Source organism: Xyrauchen texanus, chromosome 47 (assembly GCF_025860055.1).
Source record: "Xyrauchen texanus isolate HMW12.3.18 chromosome 47, RBS_HiC_50CHRs, whole genome shotgun sequence".
NCBI lineage: Eukaryota > Metazoa > Chordata > Actinopteri > Cypriniformes > Catostomidae > Xyrauchen > Xyrauchen texanus.
The window spans coordinates 9,929,852-9,955,556 of NC_068322.1; the positions used below are offsets into that span (position 1 = coordinate 9,929,852).

Here is a 25,705-nt window from a genome sequence, read left to right on the forward strand (position 1 = left end):
GCCGCCTCTACTGCCGTGACATCATCTTAAACGCGACACAAAACAATAAACAAACAATAACATGACCGCTAGCTGTTAGCTACTAGCTCATTGTGCTGCATAAAGCAGTTGTTGCATTGTGATTTTACACAGGTGTAATAGTTAAATTGGCCAGGTTGTTTTAGAAGCAAGCTTTACAGTAGCTGGTCAACTAAATAAAGAGAAGCTTTCAAGCAGAGTAGAGAGTTAAAATAACCAGGGCACTCTCTCTCCCATTGCTCGCCGGTCTAGATAGCGTCCATCTGGTCGAACCACTTCCACTTTTCCTTGATGGTTCTGTAGTCACTTTTGAAGTTTTTTTTACTTTTCCCTACACTGTTGGTAGGTCTGGTGGTAGCCGTGTGCGGCCAACAACAGAAACATTTCCTGTAAGACTTTTTCATTTCGCTCATCACTAACGTGAGGAACATCTACACCACCTTTATTGACCACGACGTTGTTTTGCGCATAGCCATTTATTTTTACAATTCGAAAGTCACGTGAATTAATGATACTGTTATCGCTGTAGCTAGCTTTAAAACTAGCGGGTCCCTGTCAAAAATCCAGTGAAGGTGGATAGTGACGATTCTCTCTGACAAATCAGTGATCTGCAGGGTTTTGACATCACATTTAGTATCGGCTCGGCTCGCTTGGAACCTCGACCGAGGTGGTACTAAAAAAGTACCAGGTACCATCCACAGTGGAAAACCCCCAATAAGCGAGCGGAGTCGGGTCGTACCGTGCAGTGGAAAAGCCCCATTATAGAACTCCTGAAGATTTGTCACACCTCGTAGAAGCAGAAACTGAAGACAAATCTACCCTGCTGTCACAAAACACAGTCCAGAAACTCCAGTCAAACCAGCTCTTATTACGGAGTTCTTAATTACTATGCGCACACAACAGAAAACACCCGTATAATAAAAAACAATAACAATGTGTTTTCTTTGCAATAAGCCATCTGGCCTTATATAAGATAGTGTTCCTTGACACACTTAGGCAGAAAATACTATTACTTCAGTGCACTGATTATGCATCTAAGCGTAGATGTAAATGGGGTCAGTCACACATTTCTCGCAAATTAAAACAAACTAATCACCATCCTTTCATGGTCCTCCTTGAGATGTAAACTTTAATCATTTTTAAACACTTATATCTTCAAGTCATTCCTTACCTCAAAGACTATATTTCCACAAGGCAAAGAGCATTGTTCCATTACAGAGTATTAAGATATCAGAGTGAATGGCAGATGCGCTCATCAGATGCCAATAGTAAACACTTTCAATTACTTCAAGTCAAGTGGTTTTTATTGTCGTTCAACCATATACAGTTAGTACAGTAAACAGCGAAACAAGACAATGTTCCTCCAGGACCATGGTGGTACATAAAACAACATGGGACAAAAACAGAACCACATAAGACTACACAACATGTCCACGCCATATCTTTCCAAAATGCATTTCTAAATAACTAAATAACATAGCTATATAAAGTGCACGTGCAAACGTGTGCAAAAAGTACAGGACAGTACAATAAATTACTAAAAGTGAACAGGACAATAGGCACAGTTAGAGAAAGTGCAGCGCTGACCAGTACAAAGTAGTGCAAAAAGATGACGGTTTCTACAAATGCCAAATGTAAACATAACATACTATGAGATAGTGTTCTACGCACATAGCAGTTATTGAGATAGCAGACAGGTATTTAGTGACAGTTCATTGACATACTTCTCATACAAAGTGAGGTTTGACAGAAAGCAGGTTGGAAGCTGTAATTCATAAGCTTTGTATGGATCATTGTAATTCTTATGCAAATAATTTCAGCCAAAACTTCTTGTAATGATTGAAAATTAACAAAATTCACCATCACATAATCCATTTTAATAACTTCTGAAAGTTTGGCATGTGTGAAGGGGCTCAGGATTAACATTTACTTCATTGAGATTGGCAAGAAATCATAAAAACACACATATGTTCAGTTCATACAAATGTGTTTACATTTCAGCTAACAGTTGTTAGCCTTTGTTGTTGTTTTTTTAGGGGTGGGTTGGATTGAAAGTGAGTGGAAATATATTTTTCTCTCTTCAAATGTACAAATATAAATGAAAAAAAGGTAGCAGAATCAACTTTCATTTTTATGGGACACTGAAGCCTAAAAGATTTATTGAATCTTTTTCATCCGTAATGTGTCTGTTGAGTACCTGAAAAAGAAAAGTACAAATATTTAAATATAAAATGAAATAAAATCCTGGAAAATGTAAAACATTTGGAATGTAATATCATTACAAAATAAAAATCTCATTGTTGTGTTCACTTGTATTGCATACTTACTTTTATTAGTACAACCACTTAACATTCAACATTTTGATGACATATTTTAGGGATCACAAATTGAATTGCACTTGTGACTATTCAGTGTGTAATATTGACACATGTGATTATTTATTTTAAGATTTATGCATTATAATTAAAAAAAAAAAATTCCATCAAATTTAATGTAATGTAAATCACAAAATTCAATTTGATGGGACTTTGTTTTGAAATTAAAATGCAAAAATTGTAAAATTGGACAAATATTATAATTTTTCGAGTGAATAAACTTTAAAAAAAAATAATAATAATAATTAAGGGTTCACAAAACGATAATATACAGTATAATCGCACAGGATGGTCAAGCAAGACTTAGAGTGTGTCCTGATATTAAAGGCAAGTAAAATCACCATGGCAACAAATATGATGAGATTAATATCTCCATTTCAACTGTGCAAACCGATGAAAACAGATAAAAAAAAATAATAAAAAAAAAGTACAAGGATGAAAAATAGAGGGCAAATTCATCAAATGTGATGACAGCGAATCAGGTCCACGGGAATCCGTGACGATAGAGGCAATTAATAACTAGCTCTTGGATCAAGACAAAAACAACTAACAGGCTCTCTTAAAGATGAAAGGCACGTGTTCAAGGCTTGATGAATACTTCATGGATGCATTTAGAGGTTGTGCACTATGATGAACCTCTGATTAAGAAGGAACAGCTTGTGTTTAAAAGGGCAAGGACCATCAGATATCTTAGAGACAATGAATACTGACCCTGCTTTTGATGGGCGAGTGACAGAAATGGTGGCACTAACATAAATCAAGCATTTAGTTCACAGTACTCACGTATGTCTACAGGTGAAACTCGAAAAATTAGAATATCATGCAAAAGTTCATTAATTTCAGTAATTCAACTTAAAAGGTGAAACTAATATATTATATAGACTCATTACAAGCAAAGTAAGATATTTCAAGCCTTTATTTGATATAATTTTGATGATTATGGCTTACAGCTTATGAAAACCCCAAATTCAGAATCTCAGAAAATTAGAATATTGTGAAAAGGTTCAGTATTGTAGGCTCAAAGTGTCACACTCTAATCAGCTAAACACCTGCAAAGGGTTCCTGAGCCTTTAAATGGTCTCTCAGTCTGGTTCAGTTGAATTCACAATCATGGGGAAGACTGCTGACCTGACAGTTGTGCAGAAAACCATCATTGACACCCTCCACAAGGAGGGAAAGCCTCAAAAGGTAATCGCAAAAGAAGTTGGATGTTCTCAAAGTGCTGTATCAAAAGCACATTAATAGAAAGTTAAGTGGAAGGGAAAAGTGTGGAAGAAAAAGGTGCACAAGCAGCAGGGATGACCGTAGCCTGGAGAGGATTGTCAGGAAAAGGCCATTCAAATGTGTGGGGGAGCGTCACAAGGAGTGGACTGAGGCTGGTGTTACTGCATCAAGAGCCACCACACACAGACGGGTCCTGGACATGGGCTTCAAATGTCAAACATCTTACCTGGGCTAAAGAAAAAAAGAACTGGTCTGTTGCTCAGTGGTCCAAAGTCCTCTTTTCTGATGAGAGCAAATTTTGCATCTCATTTGGAAACCAAGGTCCCAGAGTCTGGAGGAAGAATGGAGAGGCACACAATCCAAGATGCTTGAAGTCCAGTGTGAAGTTTCCACAGTCTGTGTTGGTTTGGGGAGCCATGTCATCGGCTGGTGTTGGTCTACTGTGCTTTATTAAGTCCAGAGTCAACGCAGCCGTCTACCGGGACATTTTAGAGCACTTCATGCTTCCTTCAGCAGACAAGCTTTATGGAGATGCTGACTTCATTTTCCAGCAGGACTTGGCACCTGCCCACACTGCCAAAAGTACCAAAACCTGGTTCAATGACCATGGTATTACTGTGCTTTATTGGCCAGCACACTCGCCTGACCTGAACCCCATAGAGAATCTATGGGGCATTGCCAAGAGAAAGATGAGAGACATGAGACCAAACAATGCAGAAGAGCTGAAGGCCGCTATTGAAGCATCTTGGTCTTCCATAACACCTCAGCAGTGCCACAGGCTGATAGCATCCATGCCACGCCCCATTGAGGCAGTAATTAATGCAAAAGGGGCCCAAACCAAGTACTGAGTACATATGCATGATTATACTTTTCAGAGGGCCGACATTTCTGTATTTAAAATCCTTTTTTTTTATTGATTTCATGTAATATTCAAATTTTCTGAGATTCTGAATTTGGGGTTTTTATAAGCTGTAAGCCATAATCATCAAAATTATATCAAATAAAGGCTTGAAATATCTTACTTTGATTGTAATGAGTCTATATAATATATTAGTTTCACCTTTTAAGTTGAATTAATGAACTTTTGCACGATATTCTAATTTTTCGAGTTTCACCTGTATACTATGACGATTTCAAGGCAGTTGGTTGTTCGGTCTCCATATATTGATATATATATACTCAAATCAGCTGTCAATTCTGCATTTACCACCTGGAAATACATGATATTTTTTGGGTTAATGCAAGTAAGGCCCCAGAGAAAATGCATGCCCTGTTGATATTGTTTCAGTAACACATATTTGCTTGCAGCTTCTACTGCCAATTAGATCAGCATTGCAGTAATTTACACACAACAGCATGACAGAGTGGCTCTGCTGAGCATTTGAAAGCAGAGCACTCTGTAAGCTCACAGCGAACACCTAATGCACTCTTGACATTATCTGGGAGCTGCTGCCTCTTTACTGAGATAAAGTAAATTGGTCTGCACTGAACAGGATTGTGGACTGAAGGTTGGTATTGACACCCACTATAGAGAACAAAAAATTCAAAAAGTGCCACAGACCCTTTCTGGCCCCATTTCTTCCTCAATCTCTAACAGGGCCAGTGGAATACAATTTGCAGGAGCAATTGTTGAAAAATCACTGATACAAAAGGAGGACGTGTCCATTGAACATGGATTATTTCAGTTTAACACATGGAAGGCAAACATTTTAGGAGTGAAAATAAAAGATAAATAGAAAATATGAAAAAATATTATACAGTTTGCTGAGTGACTCCAGCCAGGTCTCCTAAGCAACCAAACTGGCCCGGTTGCTAGGGAGGGTAGAGTCACATGGGGTAACCTACTCTTGGTCACTATAATGTGGTTCTCGCTCTCAGTGGGGCACTTGGGGAGTTGTGCGTAACACACTCAACAAGCCACGTGATAAAATGCGCAGATTGACGGTCTCAGACGCAGAGGCAACTGAGAGTTGTCCTCGACTACCTGGATTAAGGCGAGTCACTACGCCACCACGAGGCCTTAAGAGTGCATTGGGAATTCCAAAATTGGGGAGAAAAAAGGAGAGTAAAAAAAAATAAATATACAATTAGAGATAGTTATCCTGCAGCCCGGTTATCCCGGTTCATGTGCACATTGAGTTTCCCGTTAAGCAACGCACAGCTCTATGGAGAACAAACAACACTTACCCACAGCAGACAGCACAAGATGAGAACGTGTCCTTGCATTTCAAACACAGCTCGTTGTTGTGCAAATCCAAACACGGAGATCTCAAATCGTGTTTTTCTAAGTTTCAAACTACGTTTAACTTGACACAGAGACCTAAAAACAGTACATTTAAGACGCGAAGCAACCAAGGTTAGAAGCTCTAAAAGCATGTCTTACGCATGTACTGTATACATTAATGAATCTTTAGAAAAGCCCTTACATCAAATTCATCTCAGACAGATTTATGAATTAAATTGGAAAATGAATTGCTGTGGACTGTCAATGGCTTCTGTATACTGAAATAAACAATCCATTGGATTCTAAAGCCAATTTTTGTATTGTCTTATCAATGCTTTACTCGTCTGGCACAATGAAATGAATTTTACTTATATATATTTCTATTTTCTTATAAAATGTATTTTATTGTTATTTGAAGGGCTAAGCAAATATATAGACATGTGATTAATATGATTAATTAATCAGCATACCATTCAATGAAATATTTTTTTATATATTGACAGCCATCTGTTTTTCATATTAGCGTTTTCATACTTCTGAACGTCATGGCGACGGTTTGAATTTGGTCAATAACTGTCCGATAAATAATGGGCAGCGATACATCCCTACTTGTACAGCAACTTTTTCTGTACAATAAAAGTGGATAGTGAAAGTAACTCTGCAAAAACATCTCCTTTTCCATGATTTTCACAATCATTCAGTTACCAGATTAGAATTTGTATAAATACAGTACATAGAGATTGAGCTCACAAAGAACAACTTCTAATCTAAAAATATTTCAGAGCCAATCATAACTAAAAAAATGTATATCCACTACAGAAAGTTCCATTACTTTTCTTATATTTTATTAATTTTCATTTCATTTCCAAGCCTGGAAATCAAATTACGATTTTAAAATGACCTGATATAGAATATACTGTCAGGTTTCCATTACTGTTTTAACCCTATAGACAAAAGGCATGAAGACTGAGAAACAACTTCCAACTCAAGCATCAAATTTTTCTTTTATTTAAGATTTCGTTTTTATTGTCCCCCAGACCTGTAGAGAGGTACAATTCCTTCAGATCTGCATTTTTAATTTTCTTACATTTTAGCATTGTGTAAACCCAAAGTTAAATTGTACTGGTTTCTTAAGATTTTTATTTATTATTATTTCCTTTTGAATACTGTTGAACACGGAGCAGTCGGCAGCAACCTACAGATTATACAGGATTAAGACCATTAAAAGAAACCTATGAAGGCAAGGAGGGGCAGAAGAAGTGACAGTGTTAACAGTCCTAGAAGAGACCTTGAGCATTGCCAATACCTCTGTTGCCAAGTAGCATTGCCATCCCAGCTTTCACCAGCATTATAGCACCCAATCACAGTCACTTTGGCATGGCCAGTAGAAAATGTCAACGTGCGAATTAATTGCTAGACATACAAACAGCAAGATGACACCCACTCCGCAACCTTTTTCCCCTCATCACAAACTGTCCTTTTATGAACAGATGTCAAACTACTGATTAAAAAACAATCAATTTCTCTTCCATCATTTGAAAGTGCCCTTAAACCCTGATTTTGTTCATACACCCATCTAAATTACAGCTTTAACTATAGTTTCCTGCTAAACATTCACACTCAAAACACTGCCTAAATCCATCAATTTCTTGCATACTTTCAAGTTTCTTCAGGGAGCATAGTCGGAGCATAAACACTGATTAGGCCACATGCATACGTCTGCCCACTAAGCTAGCATAGCTTTTAAAGATGCCACATGGTGGCACCTCATATTCTACTCAAGCCCTGCACTTGAAAGGGGTCAGTGTCTCAGAGCTCTTCAATATAACAGCCTTCCTCATAATTTTGCAATGCACCGCCGTCTGATACAGAGGTTAAATGCGGTGTCGCAATTTAAGTGGAAGACCCCCTCACCAACCAAGCAAATTTGGCAAAACACAGGCAAAATTCTGCTAGAGACTCTGACATGGCCTTTTTAACTGGTATGGCTCATTCGAACCATAACAGTTTTCAGAGCTGGCGCCACATTTCTGACCCCTAAAACTGCATCTCCCTTTTAACAAGGGAACAGAAAGGCAAAACAAAGTTAAAGGCCAAAGATCCACAGAAAAAGTGCTTATGCTTTTTGCTTCCTCATCATTATGCCTTTGATCCTTTGGAATAATAGAAGTCAAGTACCCTTTTGATCAATAATATATAAAAAAAGAATAAGCCCTGTATTTCTTTTTTTCCTTTTTGATATCTACTTGATTGCTTAGAGTGGCATGGCTCGAAGGGCCCACACAGGAAGTAGCACCTTTGTTGTGCAGATGTTGAACATGTGCTGTTCTTTTTGGTTTAGCTTTTAAGGCAAATTTGTTTCTAATCAATACACTTTCTTTTGATTCTTTCCATTTTCTTTCAATGGAATTGTAAAAAAAAAAAAAAAAGACAATTTTGTTTTTGAGCATTGGTATGTAGTCCAAAATTAAAGAGATAATTCATCTAAAAAAAACATCTGTCATGAGATGTGTTTGTTTCTTCCAAAGAACCCAAAAGATGTTAGGCAGAATTGGTGACTGAGATGGTTGTTCTGCCAAACATCAAATCTTTAGATACATGCAAGAAAGCAAGCCATACATTAAATGATGATAGACTATTCATCTTTGGGTGAACTATTCTTTTAAGTACTATGTTCTAACAAGTTGCATTAAGCCTCTAAAGACGTCCTACATGTCAAAAACGTTCTTCGTATGCTTTTCTGTGACAACTGGATGGTTTCATAATGGAAAGCTGGAACAGAACACTAGGGCAACAAAGAATAGACTAAATAAACAGAAACAAATCCAGAAATGGGATAAAATGACCGCAAAGTATTACATAATCTTGTAATTTTGTTAATAGGTTTGTACTGATTCGACTGTTGTGTTTGCTGGGTGTTCCTGGAAAACGGGGGGTAGGGATCAGAATTCACAGTTTCTAAAGGCGGTCCATGCCAGCACTCTGTAGCAGATCTGTAGAGGCCTTGGCTGAGGGTCTGAAGGCAGACTGGAACCCTGGAGGAGGTGAGTGGAACTGGATGGCGGGGTTAGGCAAGGCTGTGGTTGGATAAGGGGCCCAGCCGGCTCTGTGTGGGAACTGGGCCCCGAAGGGCCCTGTGTGGGGGGGCTGTGGCAGCACTGTGGAGCTGGAAGGGACATCCATCTCTGTGAGTGCCTGTAATGATTTGAGCCAATGTGGGGGATACTCATCATGCAGAGAGTCCAGACTGTTGCCTGAAGAAGCTGGGATACCTGGAGGAGACAAAGTGAATATAATTGCTATAACCATTTCAGCATGTTAAAGAAATCTTCCAACTGCGTTCAGATCATTTTTAATCCGTTGAACAGTTAAAAAACTAATTTTAATCCTTTTTGGTCAAAATGCCTTTAGGTTCTCAATGAAAGAATACAATTAATACATTATTATTCTTATATGTTTTATATTTATATAATGTCAGGGTGTTTTGTGTGATGACCAGGGCCTTGAAAGGGCTTTACTAAATGGTTGTAAGATGGTTGCTTACTTACCCAAGTAAAAAGAGAACATCCCAAAGACTCTATGACATCCTGATCACTAAATATGTGTAGGAACCTTTTCAAATGAATGTCTTTGGGAATTTTGTCTAATTTTTTATCTGCCAGGCAGACGTTTATATTATGAAATAAAAAAGGTTGAGTAAAAGTCATAGTATTTTCATCACCATCTTTTTTTTTTTTGCTCAAAATGAAGGGTTTAATGAACAAAAAAAAGCTAGTGTCTAGTGTTAAAAACAAGCCTAAGGAAATGTTTATGTTTAAAATCAAAGGGAGTTGCTGTACATCAATACAGCTGATTGGAATTTTCTCTAAAAACATGATCTGAAAACACAAACTTCATACAGGGTGACATACAGTGGCTACAACAGAGCAAACATTTTTCTTTCTGCCGACAAATCCACTGTTGATCAGTTGGTGCCATTGAGGAAACCATTCATAACATAGACAATATTGATGACATTCTTAAATCAATAGTCATGATGGCATTAATTACCATGGAAACAGAGCATTTAGGGGTGCTTTTTGTGACACTTAAAGCATCACAGCCTGCTGCGAGCTATTAATCCCACACCCCCTGCAGATGAAGGATGCTGCTGGCAGCTGCCGTGAGCACCCAGAAGACAGTCGTGACGTCCATACAGATTGCAACTTTAACCTTATGGAGCTATAGAGATAAGACGTTGCTTTTCTCCCTCTCTCTGGCAGAGAAAAATGGCAAAACTTTGCAGAAGTTTTGGTTACTTACAACAGCTCTGCCATTTAGTTTTTCCTCGTTGCTCTCTTTATAAACACTGAGATATATAGCCTAGTCCTAGTCCATCTAATAATCATAACTACAATTATTTTGCACCATTAAAAATTCATTTTTCACTCCAAGACCATTTAAAATAAATGAAGCAGAAAGGTTTCCCTCATACATTCATATACCTGTACATTTAAATACATTAACTGTTTATTTATATACTTATTATGTTTTTAATATATTCATATAAATGTTGATAAAAAAATGTCACTCGTAAACCACTCTGTGATGAGGAGGAGGGCGTGTCCGGGTCGTGAGGGTGCACGGGTGGCGCTGAATCAGCTGGTAAGCTGGAAAGAGAGAAAAAGGGGGGCCGGAGGCGCCAGTTCGAAAGACGCACGTGGCTGCGCTGCATGCGTGTGTGTGCATGTTTGCTTTATGTTGTTTTAAGTTGAGTTTGCCATTAAACTTTGTTGACTGTTCAGCCGGTTCCCGCCTCCCCCTTGCCTGTCCTTTAACTGTTACACACTCATACATTTTACACAGATAAAGAAATTGCTTGAATGTTCAAGTAACGGATCACAAACAAGCAGCAAATTTGCACTGCATATCTGCACATTCACCGTTTATTGATTGTTGGTACTTGTAAAGTATTGCTGTGTGGTGTCAGATTTAGTCCACATAGATGCTTTAAGAAAATCGATCTGAAATGTGCGCCCTCTTCTGTGACCCTTAAAATGGCTTTACATCTCTGACATTTTAGTGAAAAGGTAACAGAATAAAAGTTTTAAATGTCTAAATGCATTATTCATCTCCCGTAAAATGTATGTGCATCTTATTTGTTCTGAAAGTAATGCTGAATGACAGAAGAAATTTTTTATATTTTGATTAACTATAGGGAAAAGGGATCTTTAATCTCATTTCTGTGCCCAAGAGACAAGTGACTAAAAGACCGAGAATGAGGTCTGATGAAATTAGTACAAGCTGATACAACCTCTGGAAATTTCCAAGGGGTTTTTACAGTGCAAACTGTCTTTCAGCAGCACACAGTCAGCACACTAGAGCACAGAAAAAATTAAAAACTGAAAATTACAAAAACAGTCTAGATAAACTAGCTAACCTCACAAATTAACTAGCTGGTTGTTGGACGACTAGTCGATTAGTAAGAACAGGCACACTGACTGCACCTGTGATGATGGCAGGGTCCATCCAGCTGGCTGTGCCATGTGAGATCCCGCCTGTGTGTTTCATATTGGAGGATGAAGAGGATGAAGAAGACGAGGAAGATGAGGAGCTGGGCAGTCCACCGAAGTTGATGTTGATGTTAGGTAAAAGTGCTCTGAGCCCATCCTGCCATTCCTTCACATTTAGACTTTCTACTGATCTGCCGTTTTCTGTTTGGAGAGGGAGGTGGGGAATCCAAATGCCCATGTGTTTGATTACACCAGCAATGGAGAGGGAGAGCGAGAGCGAGAGAGAGAGTGAGAGAGGGGGGGGATAGAGAGAGAGAGAGATGTGGGATGGCAGCAAAGTGACAGGACAGACAAACAGAAAATTGAAAAAAGGAAAATGTTTGGTCAGTTTCAAAATCTTACTTGCAAAACAGAAACACAATGTTACCATAAAAAGGAGTACATCTTTTTTGTTGTTTTTTTTCAAATGAAGTATTTTCAGTTGATATTCCAGGAATTCCTCAACTAACGTGTCTTTAATTATGTGAACTAACTGTTTTCACAATTACTACTGACTATTAAAACCCCTGGTTTCCATATATGTCACTTTATAACGGTCTGCTACCTCAATAACTGCTATTTGCATAGAACACTCATAATATGTTATGTTTACGTTTTTAGAAACCGTCATCTTTTTGCACTACTGAGTACTGGTCGGCGCTGCACTGTGTCTATTGTCCTGTTCATTGTCAGTAATTTGTTGTACTGTACCGTACTTTGCGCATGTTTGCACGTGCACTTTATATAGGTATAATATAGGTATTTTATATAGGCATTTTATTTCGTTGTGTTGTCTCATGTGGTCCTGTGTTGGTCCTTTGTTGTTTTTATGTAGCACCATGGTCCTGGAGGAACGTTGTCTCGTTTTGCTGTGTACTGTACTAACTGTATATGGTTGAAACAACAATAAAAACCACTTGACTTTATATATTTTTTTGGTACATCTTTGTGTAATTACAATGATTAGGTTCAGATTCAGATTAACATATTTAAATGTAAATGTTTTTTTTACATCATACGTTTTTCATATTTATTAGCCAGAAGGGAAGCCCGTTTTCTCCTAAGGGTTCCCCCCCCAACACAAACAAACAAGCCATACCACAGTCACTTTTTGCTTACTCACTGGGGGCCTAAAGACAACAAATTTTAAGGCATGACTTCCAATGAAAATTTCAATACAACTACTAAATGGGGACTTTATGACATTAAAACATTATTTTCTGTTTGAACCTATGTGTATTGTGAAAAGCGCTATAGAAACAAAAATGACTTGACAGACTTTCAGTATTTATATTTAGTAGGAAAGTGAATAAGCTGCCAATTGGCAGATGCTGTATCCATAGCAATTTATAGTGCCAGTACAATTATTATAGTGACATTCAGAGGTAGAGCAGAGGTAATACACCTACACACATCCCAAAACACACTCACAGACGTTTACCATCTAAATTGGGGACATAAACAAAACTTCTATTTTAAAAAGAACTAATATCTCTAAAAGAAAACGTTTCACTTTTTTCACAGATGCATTTATCAAATGCGACAATTTTTTTATTTACGAATCCATTTTCCAAATGGAGGACATCACAGAACGTCCCCAAATTTTAGCCAAGTACATACACACTATTATTAAATTGTATTTTAATTGACTAAACCATTTATTTGAGAGTCCCGTTAAATGAATATGCATCTAATTGAATCTCGGGTCATTCATGTGCATTCTATTGAAAGTCATCTATACATTGTGCTGTTAATTAAATCATTCTGGCATTCATTTGTCATTTCAAATCAAATCAGTTTGGTAGAAACTGATTAATCAAGCCAGAATGCAAATTAACAGCAACTACAGTAATGAAGATTCATATTCTTTTCAGCAAATACAACAGGTGATCTTTGGGTCCCTTCAGAGTCTACTTGCCCTTTCTAATGGAAGAACAATCATTATAAAGCTTTTTACTGTTCCGTTATTTTTCAATTAGCTTCTAATTTATTCTTCTATGCATCAAAATAGAGGAGACGTGCAGCTTCAATAATGAAGAGCCTCTTTCAACTGGACTGAGGCCAAAATAAACCTTCTCTTCTCTTCTCAAGGCAGTATTAACCTAAGGTTTAATTCTGTACGCAGAGAGGAAGAAACAAGGAAGAATGGCAAAGACAGAGGAATGGAGTGAATTAGATAACAACCCTGGCAGGGATAAGTCAAGTATTTAGCCTCTAAATCGGACTTAAAATTCAGCAAAATCCCTTGATGCCCTTCTCCTATCCCAGATTCCCTCACTGACTCATCTAAAATATAAATAGATGACACTTTGGGAAGTTGGTGGAGGTTTTACAGAAATAAATCAACATTAGGGCTGGGCGATATATATAAAATATTTTTGATATAAACTAATATCTTGAAAATGAGAGGGAAAGATAATCATTGAAAGACTTGCAAATACCGTGTAAGTACACACACACACACACACACACACTTGTGAGTGCCAATTTTTTTTATAGTTCAGCCGAATCATGTTTAGCTGTAAATCTACTGATGTGCACAGGTTTCTGTGTGGGTTATGGAATCAATGGGAGTCTATAAGATGTGCTCACTTATATGGTGAAACAAACCTGTGTGTGTGTGTGGATTAGGGCTGGGCGTTCTTTTTCTTTTCACCCAGGCATAATCCACATAAAGTTGGCTAGCATCAAGACCGGAGTCATTTAGGACAGCATGCAGCTAAAAGGTCTTCAGACAAGAGAGTTGAACCCTGCCAAGACACCAACGGCATTGATGCTACCAAACAGGTCATGCTTGTAATTTCATTATTTTGCAATATGGGAATTTCAGGGGCAGACGGACCTCCCCCTCTGATACCATATTTTCAATCTTCAGAGTATGGACTAGTTATGGACTTATTTTCCTTTCATCCGATAAAAAAAATACTATCAAGGCCAACATTTTTGTGATTTCTGAGAGGGAAATAAAAATAAAATATAAACATTTAACTACATGTAGACAATTACATTCTCTTTTTCCTTTTTAACAATTACAGAGCATGATCGATCATTAAAAGACTTTTAATTATAAAAAAAACATACAATAACAAATATTTTAAAAAAATATGCATTTATTATAAATGTAATGTTATTATAATGTTACTTAATGGTTATTTCGTGTAGATGACGTGTTTCAGAGTTTATGTAAATAATGAGTAGATTATTCCACGTCATATCTTCTTATACAGTAAATGTTAATTTTCAATAAAATTAGTAGTTCAAAAAACACTTTGTGTTTCAAGAACGATCCACCCATCCAATTGAAGTTAATTATTCAGTTAGTCAGTAAGTGAACTCAACATAATATGACAACCAATAAGCAAATCAACCCACAATGGATCAATGGTTATCAGGACAAACAGAGGAAGTGACATGCTCACTTGGGCACGGCTGAATTGGTTCTCTACTCAATATGGTCAACCCTGTGGTGATAAACAAGTCAAGTGTGAGAAAGAGCCAATATAAGGATCTAGACACTCAATATCAACACTTGAGGGGGACTGGGTTTAATAGAACACCTCTGAAAGGAGATAAGACGAATAAGGTGTTGAATGCAATGAATAAGGAGATCTTTTTAGACCAATCCACAGTTCTTCCTTCAGATTGAAAAGCCATAGTCTAGCAAAGTATGGCAGACATTAACACAGCCACTCGTGCTCCTTTTGCTTACACAGATAAACAAGTGTCATCATGTTTTATTAATGCAAATGGGACAACAGCTAAACTCAGAATCATATCAGCAAAGCCAAGGAACCAAATGTTTCTTGCATAGCTGTAGAGTTTGTGGAGCAAGTTTCTTTTGATCATACGTCTTTGAGGTTATGCGCGCTATACAGTTCACTTTGTCTTGTTTATGATATTTGTCAGATTTTTCTTGACATTTGTTCACTTCAGTGACACTGACAAATCTAAAATGTTATAAAACTGATAGTTCTGGCTTCTGGATTTAAATTCTGATAAGATGAGCCAGGTTGCAAGCTTTTGTAACACGGTCAACAGACACACTTCTGGGATCACATACAGTTTAATTCTGTATAAAGAATAATTCCATAAACTAAACTAATTTTATGGTGCTTTTGCAGCTTTCTTTTCCCCCCACAGCCATTTTCATGATGAAATGTCATTGCATGTCAAGAGCTGCATAAAGGTTCTTTAAAATGAGTCGGGTTTGACAATTGAAAATTTGGCTGAAATGCATCCACTGATATTTTTGTTCTGCTAATGTGTTCATTTGGTTCAATTTCTCCTGTTTGCGCACATGCCTGAATTTCTTTATCTAGGAGACATTGGCTACTTTAAGAATGCTAATGAGTTATACAAAAATAAAATAATCGTAGTACAAGCACAGGCTCTTTCACTGTATTAGGCTGTGTGCTAAGTATATTACTTGACACTCCCTTCTCTCACACAAACACACATCGTACAAGTTAGAAGACTGTATGTGTTGGCCTTCTAGCCTATTGTGGTATCTCGACTCGTCTCGTAAAAAAATGCAACATCTTCCTCCCAGGTCATGCACAGCTGCATCCTCTGGAGAGAAGTGGAACCAGCAAAATAATAATAAAAAAAAAGGTGTCATGCTAGACAGTCTGTCAGTCAGTCGCTTCCATTTTTCCCTTCCCTTCTTTTTCACTAACTGAAATCAAACTGAATTTAAATCTTTAAAATGTAGGAGTGAAGTCATGGTGAGAAACAAACAGCATTTTAGCACAAATGCTATACTTAGCGGTGTCAGCGTATTAGGTGGAGGTCTGTGGTTTCAAATAAGAGCCCTACCGTTCTTACCAATGTTCAGATTAGCATTAACCGTTCTGGGTGTAGAAATTAAGTGTTTAAATTAAATCTTTATGCTTGATATTACGCTTCATAATCAGATGTTTTTTTAAATCAGATAAGTCATAAATAAAAAAACATTGGCAAATGTAGATTTTTGCCCTTTTACCCCAATTTTACTCCACATGTAAACACTTACTGTCATTCTGGTGGCTATCGAATAAGCACAATACTTTGTTTTGAAGTCAAATTCAGATGAAAAATAAAATTTCATATAAATATACATTTCTTGCATTTTTTTTTATATATATATATATATATATATATATATATATATAAATAACTTTCAACAAACACATCCAGTGGGTCATTTCACTTCATTTTAATAAAAAAATTATATATATTTTATTTTGTCATCACTGTACAATATTGTTCTATTAATTAACATTAGTAAACGCATTCCTATATCTACGGTGCATTTCCGCATTGAGAATAAATGTATTCATTTGAAAGCTGAAAATGTTGGTTTCACAAGCTTTATATTGCATTTTGAACTATTGTAAGACCAGTGCAGACAGACAGCAGTCAAGGTGAAGTAATTCACTAAATAGGAGGCAAGGGAGCAAGGGGACATCCTAGGGCTTTCTATGCAGCTTCTAAAATCAGGCTTAAAGTTTCAGTTTCAGGCTGCAGATGATGTTTGGACCACAACACGTTTGGCAGACATGTGACAATGGAAATCAGTACTTAGATTCAGAATGTATAATGCTACATTTTATTTTAACATGGTTGGCAATGATTGGATGATGCAGACAATTACTGTAAATAATTATTTATTCAACTTTACAGTAAATTAGCTGTAATGTCTCAAAAATATGAATAACCAACACTCCTGGAAACAAGGACTTTCTATACACCATTTCAAGAATGTAAACAAAATAATTAGAAAGCTCCAAACGCATTTCCGGATCCTTTCAACAAAGCGTCTTTTCAAGGAAAATCAGTCCACTCGGCTGCCGTATTTGGAATTCTCTTGAGCAGTTTGAGCAGCTATTTTCTATGTTAACAAGCATCATGAAAGTGCAGCTCCAATCTACTTAAATGGGGAAAGACCAAAATCTCCAAAATGATTGGTCAAGATTGCAATAAAAGAACATATTTCAAATAATAATTGGTATCATTTAAAACTTAGTTCCTGCTGTCCACATATGTGGACAAACATTTTATAACTATTTGCCAAAATAGTTGCCAAAATTAACCAACATTTTCTTGTCCATGTTTTTTTTGTGCCAAACAGAACTAAGGCAATTTAATACTTTTTATCAAGTATATTTCATTTGATATTTTTTATCAAATATATTTGAAATGAACAGAGGCCGTGTTATGATATTTGAGATCCGAATTTTACAGCTTTGCTTTTCGTTGACGGGTTCAGGTTAGGGCTCGAGTAAAATGTCAAACTGAAGCCTCTTGCCCTTGTTGGAGAACTTTCTCTTCAAACTGACAGTATTGGTATTTGATGATATTTTCTGTGAGTTATGGGCTCTTCTGGGATCCAAAGAGTAAGCATAAATCTAGACTGTGTCTTTGTTTGGCTTTCTTAGAGATCATGTTAGGAGAAAAGGTTGTCTGCCTTTTCCATTAAAATTCAATTATACAGGCTAGCCTGGCAACTTTTAATAAAATAACTTATTGTCCTATGTGGGCATGCATGCTCAACCTCAAAGACTAGGGCAACACAAATACAAAAATGTTTTGGGCCGTTGTGTGCATTAATGCAAAGGCAAATCAGATGCGTTTAAATTAGTCAAAATTATCTAAATCTAAATTATACTGTGTATAATAATCCAAAATGTGAATATCACTTTGTTTTTCTAGTAATTAAAATAATAATGCAATTCTGGAACACTGTTCTCAGCTTGTTTTGATGCATTTCCCACAAAGAATATGGCATGCAGCTGCCCCATACAAAATAAGGATTTTAACGTTAATACTAATAATCGCAATTACTATAATTGGCAATTATGTCATATTTGTGCAGCCCTATGAAAGACAATAAAATACCCTCAGGGACAAATGTAAGAGAGAAAAGTGTGCAGATGTAGAAGGCCCTTCATGCATTATCCAGAATGAGTACTGTCTTAAACTGATCTCAGTGAATGATGGTTATATGCTGTACAATTTGTATTCAATGCAAAACTTTAAATCATGAGGATGCTTTTGATGACAGAGCACTTGGCAATCACCAGAACATTCGATGAAAGTCGTCTGACAATTTCTGCATGCTGCCAAAACAGCACCACAGTGCCCTTTAGTGGCTGGTTTTGCTTTGACAGTTACCCATAATGCAATTATTAAAGGGATAGTTCATCCAAAAATTGTAATTGCCTTATAATTTACTCACCCTCAGACCATTCCAGATTTGTATGACTTACTTTCTTCTGCAGAACTCAAATGAAGATTTTCAGAAGAATATTTCAGCTCTGTAGGTCCTCATAATGCAAGTGAATGGTGACCAGAACTCAGAAGGTCCAAAAAGCACAAAGGCAGCATAAACGTAATCCATCCCACTCCAGTGGTTGAATCCATATCTTCAAAAGTGATATGATAGATGTGGGTGAGAAACAGATCAATATTTAAAGTCTTTTTTTTATCAGCCCTGACCAGTTGGTGGCTGAATGTGAAAGTCACTTACACACCAAAAAGATTTATAGTAAAAAGTACTTAAATATTTATCTGTTTCTCACCCACAGTATCAAATATGTATCTGTTTCTCACCCACAGTATCATATCATTTCTGAAGATTTAACCACTGGAGTGTAATGGATTAATTTTATGCTGCCTTTATGTCCTTTTTGGACCTTCAGAGTTCTGGTCATCATTCACTTGCATTGTGAGAACCAACAGAGCTGAAATATTCTTTTAAAAATCTTAATTTGAGTTCTGCAGAAGAAAAACATTCATCCACATCTGGAATGGTGAGGGTGCATAAACGATGAGAGAATTTCCATTTTTATGTGACCAATTCCTAAGGCAGTTTACATTTCCAAAATGGTGCTCATTAAAGTGTATATGGCAAATGAGTCATCACATCTGACTAAGGACTCGTTCAGAACTTGCTGCAGTTTAAATATCAGCTGTAGGGATGTGCAAATCTCAAGTAATTTCTGATTCAATATGAGTCTGATTCACAAAGCATTCAAGAGTAAAATTATTCTTTACCAATATTTTCTTCTTATTTTCTCATTTACAACAAAAAAAGTGTCTTTACTCGCTAGAGCTACCCAGGCCCCCCGGTCTAAGAGGAATGTTATGTGAACCACATCCACAAAATGGCAAATATACCATGAAAAGACACCTTTACATACACTTTTAAAATTGAGAATTTCATTCGCTCTAAAAAGTTTATTCTTGTGGACAGAAAACATAATGCGAATTAAAGATAGCGATAACAGAACCAAAATTTTAAGTTGGCTCTGATGTGTAGTTTACACATTATGGCTGGACATCACAACCACCTCATGACACAATACATATTGAGATGCATACGTCATGATTCCATATATTTCAATACGTATCATAATTGCTTCACACCTGAAATGGCACAGTTCTGTTCTGCATAAGAACTCTAATCAGCTGTCTTCTTTCCTGAAAAAGAATCATTATTGAACAAAACACTCAGGTTTCAGTCTCCCAGCACCTGTCTGTACATACCTGTGATGGGGATACCTCCAAGCCCCGTACTGTGATGTTGCTGTTGTTGTGCCGCCAAATTAAAGTCCAAAAAGCTGCTGTGTTTTGTAGCAGAGGAAGGGGCACCGTGACCAGCCGTGTGATTCAAGTGCGGAAGGTTATTGCGCATGGGCATGCCCATCCAACTGTGCCGGGAGCTCTGCGTCTGTCCGGGAAAGCTAAAAGAATTGAAGATGGCACGGTGTGGGAGCTGGGAAAAGCCCTGCGAGGGTAGGCTGGAGTTCAGGGGGAAATGTGAGGATGTTGGAGGCTGAAGTATGCTTTTCATGGAGGGGCCCAGTAACGTCCCATGAGGGAAGCCTGGCGCTGACGTAACAGTGGATGTGGGAAAGGAGGCGTTGTCTTCTACAGAGAGTTCTTTCTCTATGAGGTCAGCCAGCGCCTTTCGGGTGATGTCAAAGGGGTCAAAGCCAAGGTCATCATCATGTTGCTTGGTCGAAGAGCCAAAGCCAAAGGCCGCTTGCCAGTCCGTGGAGGACGATACTGGTATGGTATCTGTTGGAATGAGGACAAATTGTAGTGCATTTTAAAAAAAATAATTCACTCATTCAATTGGGTAAAACAAAAGATTTTAGGTTAAAATGTATATGAACATTTTTACATTTATGGTGCTGTGACTGGTCACCATTTCTTTAACATTTTTTAAAAGATTTTCCAGCACATTTTGGCCTTTGATTTTTAGTAATCCTGCAGTATGACAAATAAACTTTTTAAAAGTTCAAATATTCTATGTTGACTCATTTCTCAACTAATGCGGTCATTAAAACTGCATGCATGACAATTATAAATAAGAAAAATGCCATTTCAAATTGTTTATATATGGAGTAGGACACGTCAACTACCCAAGTATTTCATGTTTGCCACAAAGAAACAGCAAATCAATTGTAAACTTCTTTGCATTATAAATATGGACCAATCACAATCAGCACCAAATGTACAAAAGTTAAACAATTTTGCTATTAACTGGAGCAATTTATAATGAAAAAAAAAAAAAAAAGATCCCAATCTTAAACAACATAAAAATGTGGACAGTTGTCGAACTGAAGCATAGCAGGTTACCTGATGTGAAGAGGCTCTGAGGTTCTGGGGCTGTGGGCCAGTCTGAGTTGCAGTGAAGGGAACTAGGAAAACCGGGCATGCCGCTAGGGATGGGGTTAGGGTGTCTGAAGTTGCTGTTGTCTGAAAAGAGTGACTGTGACTCGGCTGCTGCTCCCTCAAAAGGAGACTGTGCTGTCAGTCCTGCTACACAGATAGGCACCACTAGAGGTGGCTTGGTCAAGCCAGGAGGGGGCGATGGAGAGTCGTTGTAGGAAATCTGAGGGGTTTAGTATGGAAAGAATGATGATCTAAATAAGATGGCCCCAAGCAGAGACAATATTGACTGTGTGATTCTTGGTTCACATTTCTAAGTGTACAGTTTGTATTTAAAAGGTGAAGTGTGTCATTTATGCACCAATAGTGTCAGCAAAAATAATGTTAATAAAGTGTAAAGAACATTCAATAACGTGATCATGAGCTTACTTGTGATGTTTCCCCGTTACCTATGCTGATGCCGTCTGAAGGTTTGTTGCAAGGGCTGCAAGAAAAGAGTCCAAATGTGAGACTCATGCCAAAATTTAGGAAGTGTAACAGCCTAGAGAAGGACTGTTCTGAACATTCTCTCCTCCTGGAGTATTCAGCGTTTATATTGTTGCCATGCAACCATTCATCACACTTCATAGTGAAAGAGGAAATTTCTTGCAATGCCTTGAATAACACTGTAAACTTGATACTCATAAATCTTTATGATTAAAGTGTTTCAGTTAAATTGGCAGAGGAAAAAAGCTGGTATCTGTAGTGGGTCTGATGTTTTGCTTATGTTATGAATTGGTTTGTACAGAAAAAAAAAGAACGCATACACATCCCAAAGCCACTATGAGAATTAGAACACATAAGTGAGAGCAGACAGTAAGCTTCCTTGTTCCTCCTCAAATCATTAGTACCACTTTACTTGACAATTACAGCATTACTGTAATACTGATATCTGTATCTGCAAGAGCGAAAAAGTAAGTATCAGTACTCCTACTTATTGCATCTCTCGGTATAAGTACAACAGTTGACAGGTTGGCTACCTAACATGGTCACAGTTTGACATGAAGGGGGGCAGGCCCAACTCTGTGTCCGGTACGTCTGAAGTCATGTTTTCAGAGTCTGAGCCGCCATCTGGGGGCGGGGTCTTATGGTGTTCTGGAAGCCCATTGGGTGTCTTCCCTGTGGTTTGTAACGAAGGCCACGCATCTTTGTTGTTATAGTTGGAACTGTGGATATGTGAGAAGTGCATGGTACAATAGAAACAAGAGAGACATGACAAAAACATACTTTTATTGATAGAAGATTAATGGTGATTATAGTGACGCTTTAGTGCATTAGCAAGCAGCACTAATCATTTCCATCCATAATGAGAAGATAAATGACTAGACCTCATGAGCAATCTATTGACATGCAAAGCTGTGTAATGTAAAATCATGTCATTCGCTATTAAAAGATAATGCATGTTGAATCCAAACATTCAAACAACAATAATAAGAATAATAAAAATGTTGCAGGTATTTGCTCAGTGACATGTCACAGGCATTGTTCAGCCATTTGCAAGTTGAAACAAATATCCATTTCATCAGCTACTGTGAAAGGTGATTTTTAACTACAAACCTCTGTGATGTGCTTGATTTGCTCTTTGACTTCTCCCCTGTGCCTGTTGAGTTCTGCAGGAAGTTGGGATTTGTTTTGTAGAGTTCCTGTAAGAGTTTCTGCTCATATTCCTGGTGTTTCCCTGCCTGCAGTGAAGACAAAGAGTTCAGATTCAAGTTTGTAGATATAACAATAAATAAGTTAAAAAGCTGGAGGCTGCAATGTTACCTGCATTTCTTCTTTTGTGAAACTAGCCGATTCATCTCCCAGCTCATGAAGATACATGCAGTCTGGTTTGGGGCACTGCATGCTTTTTAGAAAATAGCTGCAGTATTTTGTTGTACCTAAAGAAGCCTAGAGGACAAAGCACATTGGGCACATTTTTTAGGCAAATAAACTGGAAACACAAACTATTTATTATATTACATGCACAACATTGATCTTTTTTGGTCAGTTTACCTTGAGTGTTCTGCTGTCTACAACAACATTGTTAACACACTGTATCGCTCTGAGGGCATCTTCTGATCGAACGTAAGTGACATAGGCACTAGCGCTTGGACCCTGATACCAAAAAGATGAATGGATTTTTACAGTTATGCAATGGGTGAAATATAAAGAAGCTTGGCAAGACAGCCAAGAGACAGAGAGAAAACTATATCAGCAAAACAAATCAGAAATTAAGGTATTTTTACTGTATTGAAGAAAACATTTTCTTGTTCTTAATGAAGATTAAGTTGTTTTATATTGGCTTATTCAAGTGTGATATAGGAAGAGATAAATTGAGAACAAAGTGAAGCTCACCTGTGAGCCAGCATATGAAGTGCTGTTATTGATGACCACCTTATGGATTTTCCCAAACTTCCCAAAGTATTCTGGCCTTTTTAAGACCTGCAATTAGAAACCAATTATATATTTAAAAATATGTTAATGCTACCACCAGATCTGGAGGAAGTTCAACCTGCCACAGGAGCTGCTGACACAGTTCAACTCTGCCATCATTGAGTCTGTCCTGTGTACATCTATAACTGTCTGGTTTGGTTCAGCCACCAGACAGTCAGGACTGCTGAGAGGATTATTGTTGCCCCCATGCCCACCCTCCAAGACCTATTTGTCTACAGAGTGAGGAAATGTGCAGGTAGAATCACTCTGGACCCCACACACCCTGCCCACTTCCTATTTGAACTATTTGAAGAGCACTGAGCACCAGGACATCCAGTCACAAGAACAGTTTTTACCCTCAGGCCATTATCCTCATGAACAATTAAATTGCTTTTATTAATAATGTAAATACATCTCATGTATATATGAAAATTCATACATTTAATTAAATAACTGTTCGTACCCCTACCTTGCACATATATTACTACTTGCACATGTACATATGCCATTCTTTGATATGTCCTATTATGTGTATGTCTAATTATCCCCTTATACTGTTTTATATTCTGTGTCTCACTGTAATGTTCAGTGCACTCAATTTTCCCATCACAAAAAAAAAAATGTGTGTACGTGAGAACACTTATAAACAATAAAGCTCATTCTGATTCTGATATTACTTCGTGGTCTTTGAGTGAAGCAGCTCCATTCAGCTCTTTTTTTTTCCTTCTATTGCATGTCAGAAACAAACCATAGGCTCAAAAACAACATAATAAGATGTGGGACTAGCCAATACAGCTACAAACATTGTGGCATTTTTCAGACTTTTGACTGGATTAAATATAATGTAGGCCTCTTTACTACATTTCTGTATTTACTCATTAATGGCTTGAAAGTTATTTTTTCCGCCAAACAGATATTGCGGGTAAAAAAATTCATACCGTTTAGAAGTAAAATGCAGCAAAAGTCTAGTTAAAAATAATCAATGCATGTTTTCCCACAATGTATTTCTATACATGAACATGTATATTATACATATATTATAACCAAAATATTTTAATGATGCTACATGGAGACTTCTGTGAACATTGCAAACTAATTGTTGAATCAGAGTTTTTAATTAAATCATTGAAACCAATTCAGAAAAATGACTCAAACTTACCAACTCTTATTCTGTTTGCATGACTGAAGTTATAATGTAACTTATATAAATATGACTGAAGACTAAATAATATATTCTTTGAAAACACCTTCACATTGTGTCAATGTTCTCATACACTTGATTCACAAAACACAGAGGAACTGCGGTCTAAATTCTTTAAGACGTTTAAGCTCAAAAAAAGCACATGATGTCAGCATAAATAGTAATCCATAAGACTCCAGTGGTCTAATCAATGTCTTCTGAAGCACTCCAATCAGTTTTGGGTGAGAACAGATCAAAATACAACTCCTTTTCACTGAACACCTGGCCATTGCAGTCTCTAGGTACGATCATGATTCCAAGCTTGATTACACGTCCAAGGCTTGATGCATGGACCGAGTACTATATGGTGCTAGGAAGTGTAACCAAGCTTGAAATCATGATCGCCAAGGAGACTGCTGATGTCAAGATTTAGAGTAAAAAGGAGTTATATTTTGGTCTGTCCTCACCCAAAACCAATTGGATCGCTTACAATGATATGGATAAACCACTGGAGTCGTATGGATTACATTTATGCTGCCTTTATGTACTTTTTGGAGCTTCAAAAAGTTTGTCACTATTCAATTTTATTGTTCTGACCTACAAAGATGACATTTCTTCTAAAAATCTTCATTTGTGTTCAGCAGGAGAAAGAATTTCAGACACTGACGTCTGACAGGGATGGCATGAGAGTAAATGAAATTCAGACAGACAAATTCCATCAAGCAAAGTCTCTCCTTTGCGAGCACTGACTTAGACCCCCTGAAAAACACCCCTGTCAATATGGATTTTCTCAAAGCACAAGGTTAAGCTGTGTTCTTTGACAAAAAGCATTTCACGTGCCTCTGGGCGAAGAGGGTTTTTTTTCTTTTTTTCAGCTTTGTGCTCCTAATCTCATTCTAACTGTTTTGGATTGTGACGGCGTGCTTTTATTCTTTGTGTTTTTCACACTGAATAAGTTGTTCTCTGCCGTGAACAGGGCATATGACGCCAGCAATGGTGGCAAATAGAGGGAGATAAAGGACATCAGGATGAGAAGGAGAGA

The 25,705-nt window shown here is 37.4% G+C and overlaps 1 protein-coding gene across 2 annotated transcripts in view; it reads right to left on the reverse strand.

The window, feature by feature from the left end:
* Positions 1 to 6,748: 6,748 nt before the first annotated feature.
* Positions 6,749 to 25,705, reverse strand: part of LOC127639249 (CCR4-NOT transcription complex subunit 4-like) — a 32,907-nt gene continuing 13,950 nt past the window's right edge. Inside the window, exons 4-13 of one of the 2 annotated variants that reach the window (XM_052121161.1) lie at positions 23,406 to 23,492; positions 23,064 to 23,165; positions 22,833 to 22,958; positions 22,626 to 22,750; positions 22,049 to 22,234; positions 21,459 to 21,513; positions 20,997 to 21,252; positions 19,899 to 20,432; positions 11,328 to 11,534; positions 6,749 to 9,113 (exon numbers count right to left, since the gene is read on the reverse strand). In XM_052121161.1, coding sequence (XP_051977121.1) covers positions 8,800 to 9,113; positions 11,328 to 11,534; positions 19,899 to 20,432; positions 20,997 to 21,252; positions 21,459 to 21,513; positions 22,049 to 22,234; positions 22,626 to 22,750; positions 22,833 to 22,958; positions 23,064 to 23,165; positions 23,406 to 23,492 — 1,992 coding nt within the window. In that variant the 3' untranslated portion in view covers positions 6,749 to 8,799. The remainder of the gene's footprint in view (positions 9,114 to 11,327; positions 11,535 to 19,898; positions 20,433 to 20,996; positions 21,253 to 21,458; positions 21,514 to 22,048; positions 22,235 to 22,625; positions 22,751 to 22,832; positions 22,959 to 23,063; positions 23,166 to 23,405; positions 23,493 to 25,705) is intronic. The other variant, XM_052121162.1, reaches the window with a different exon arrangement.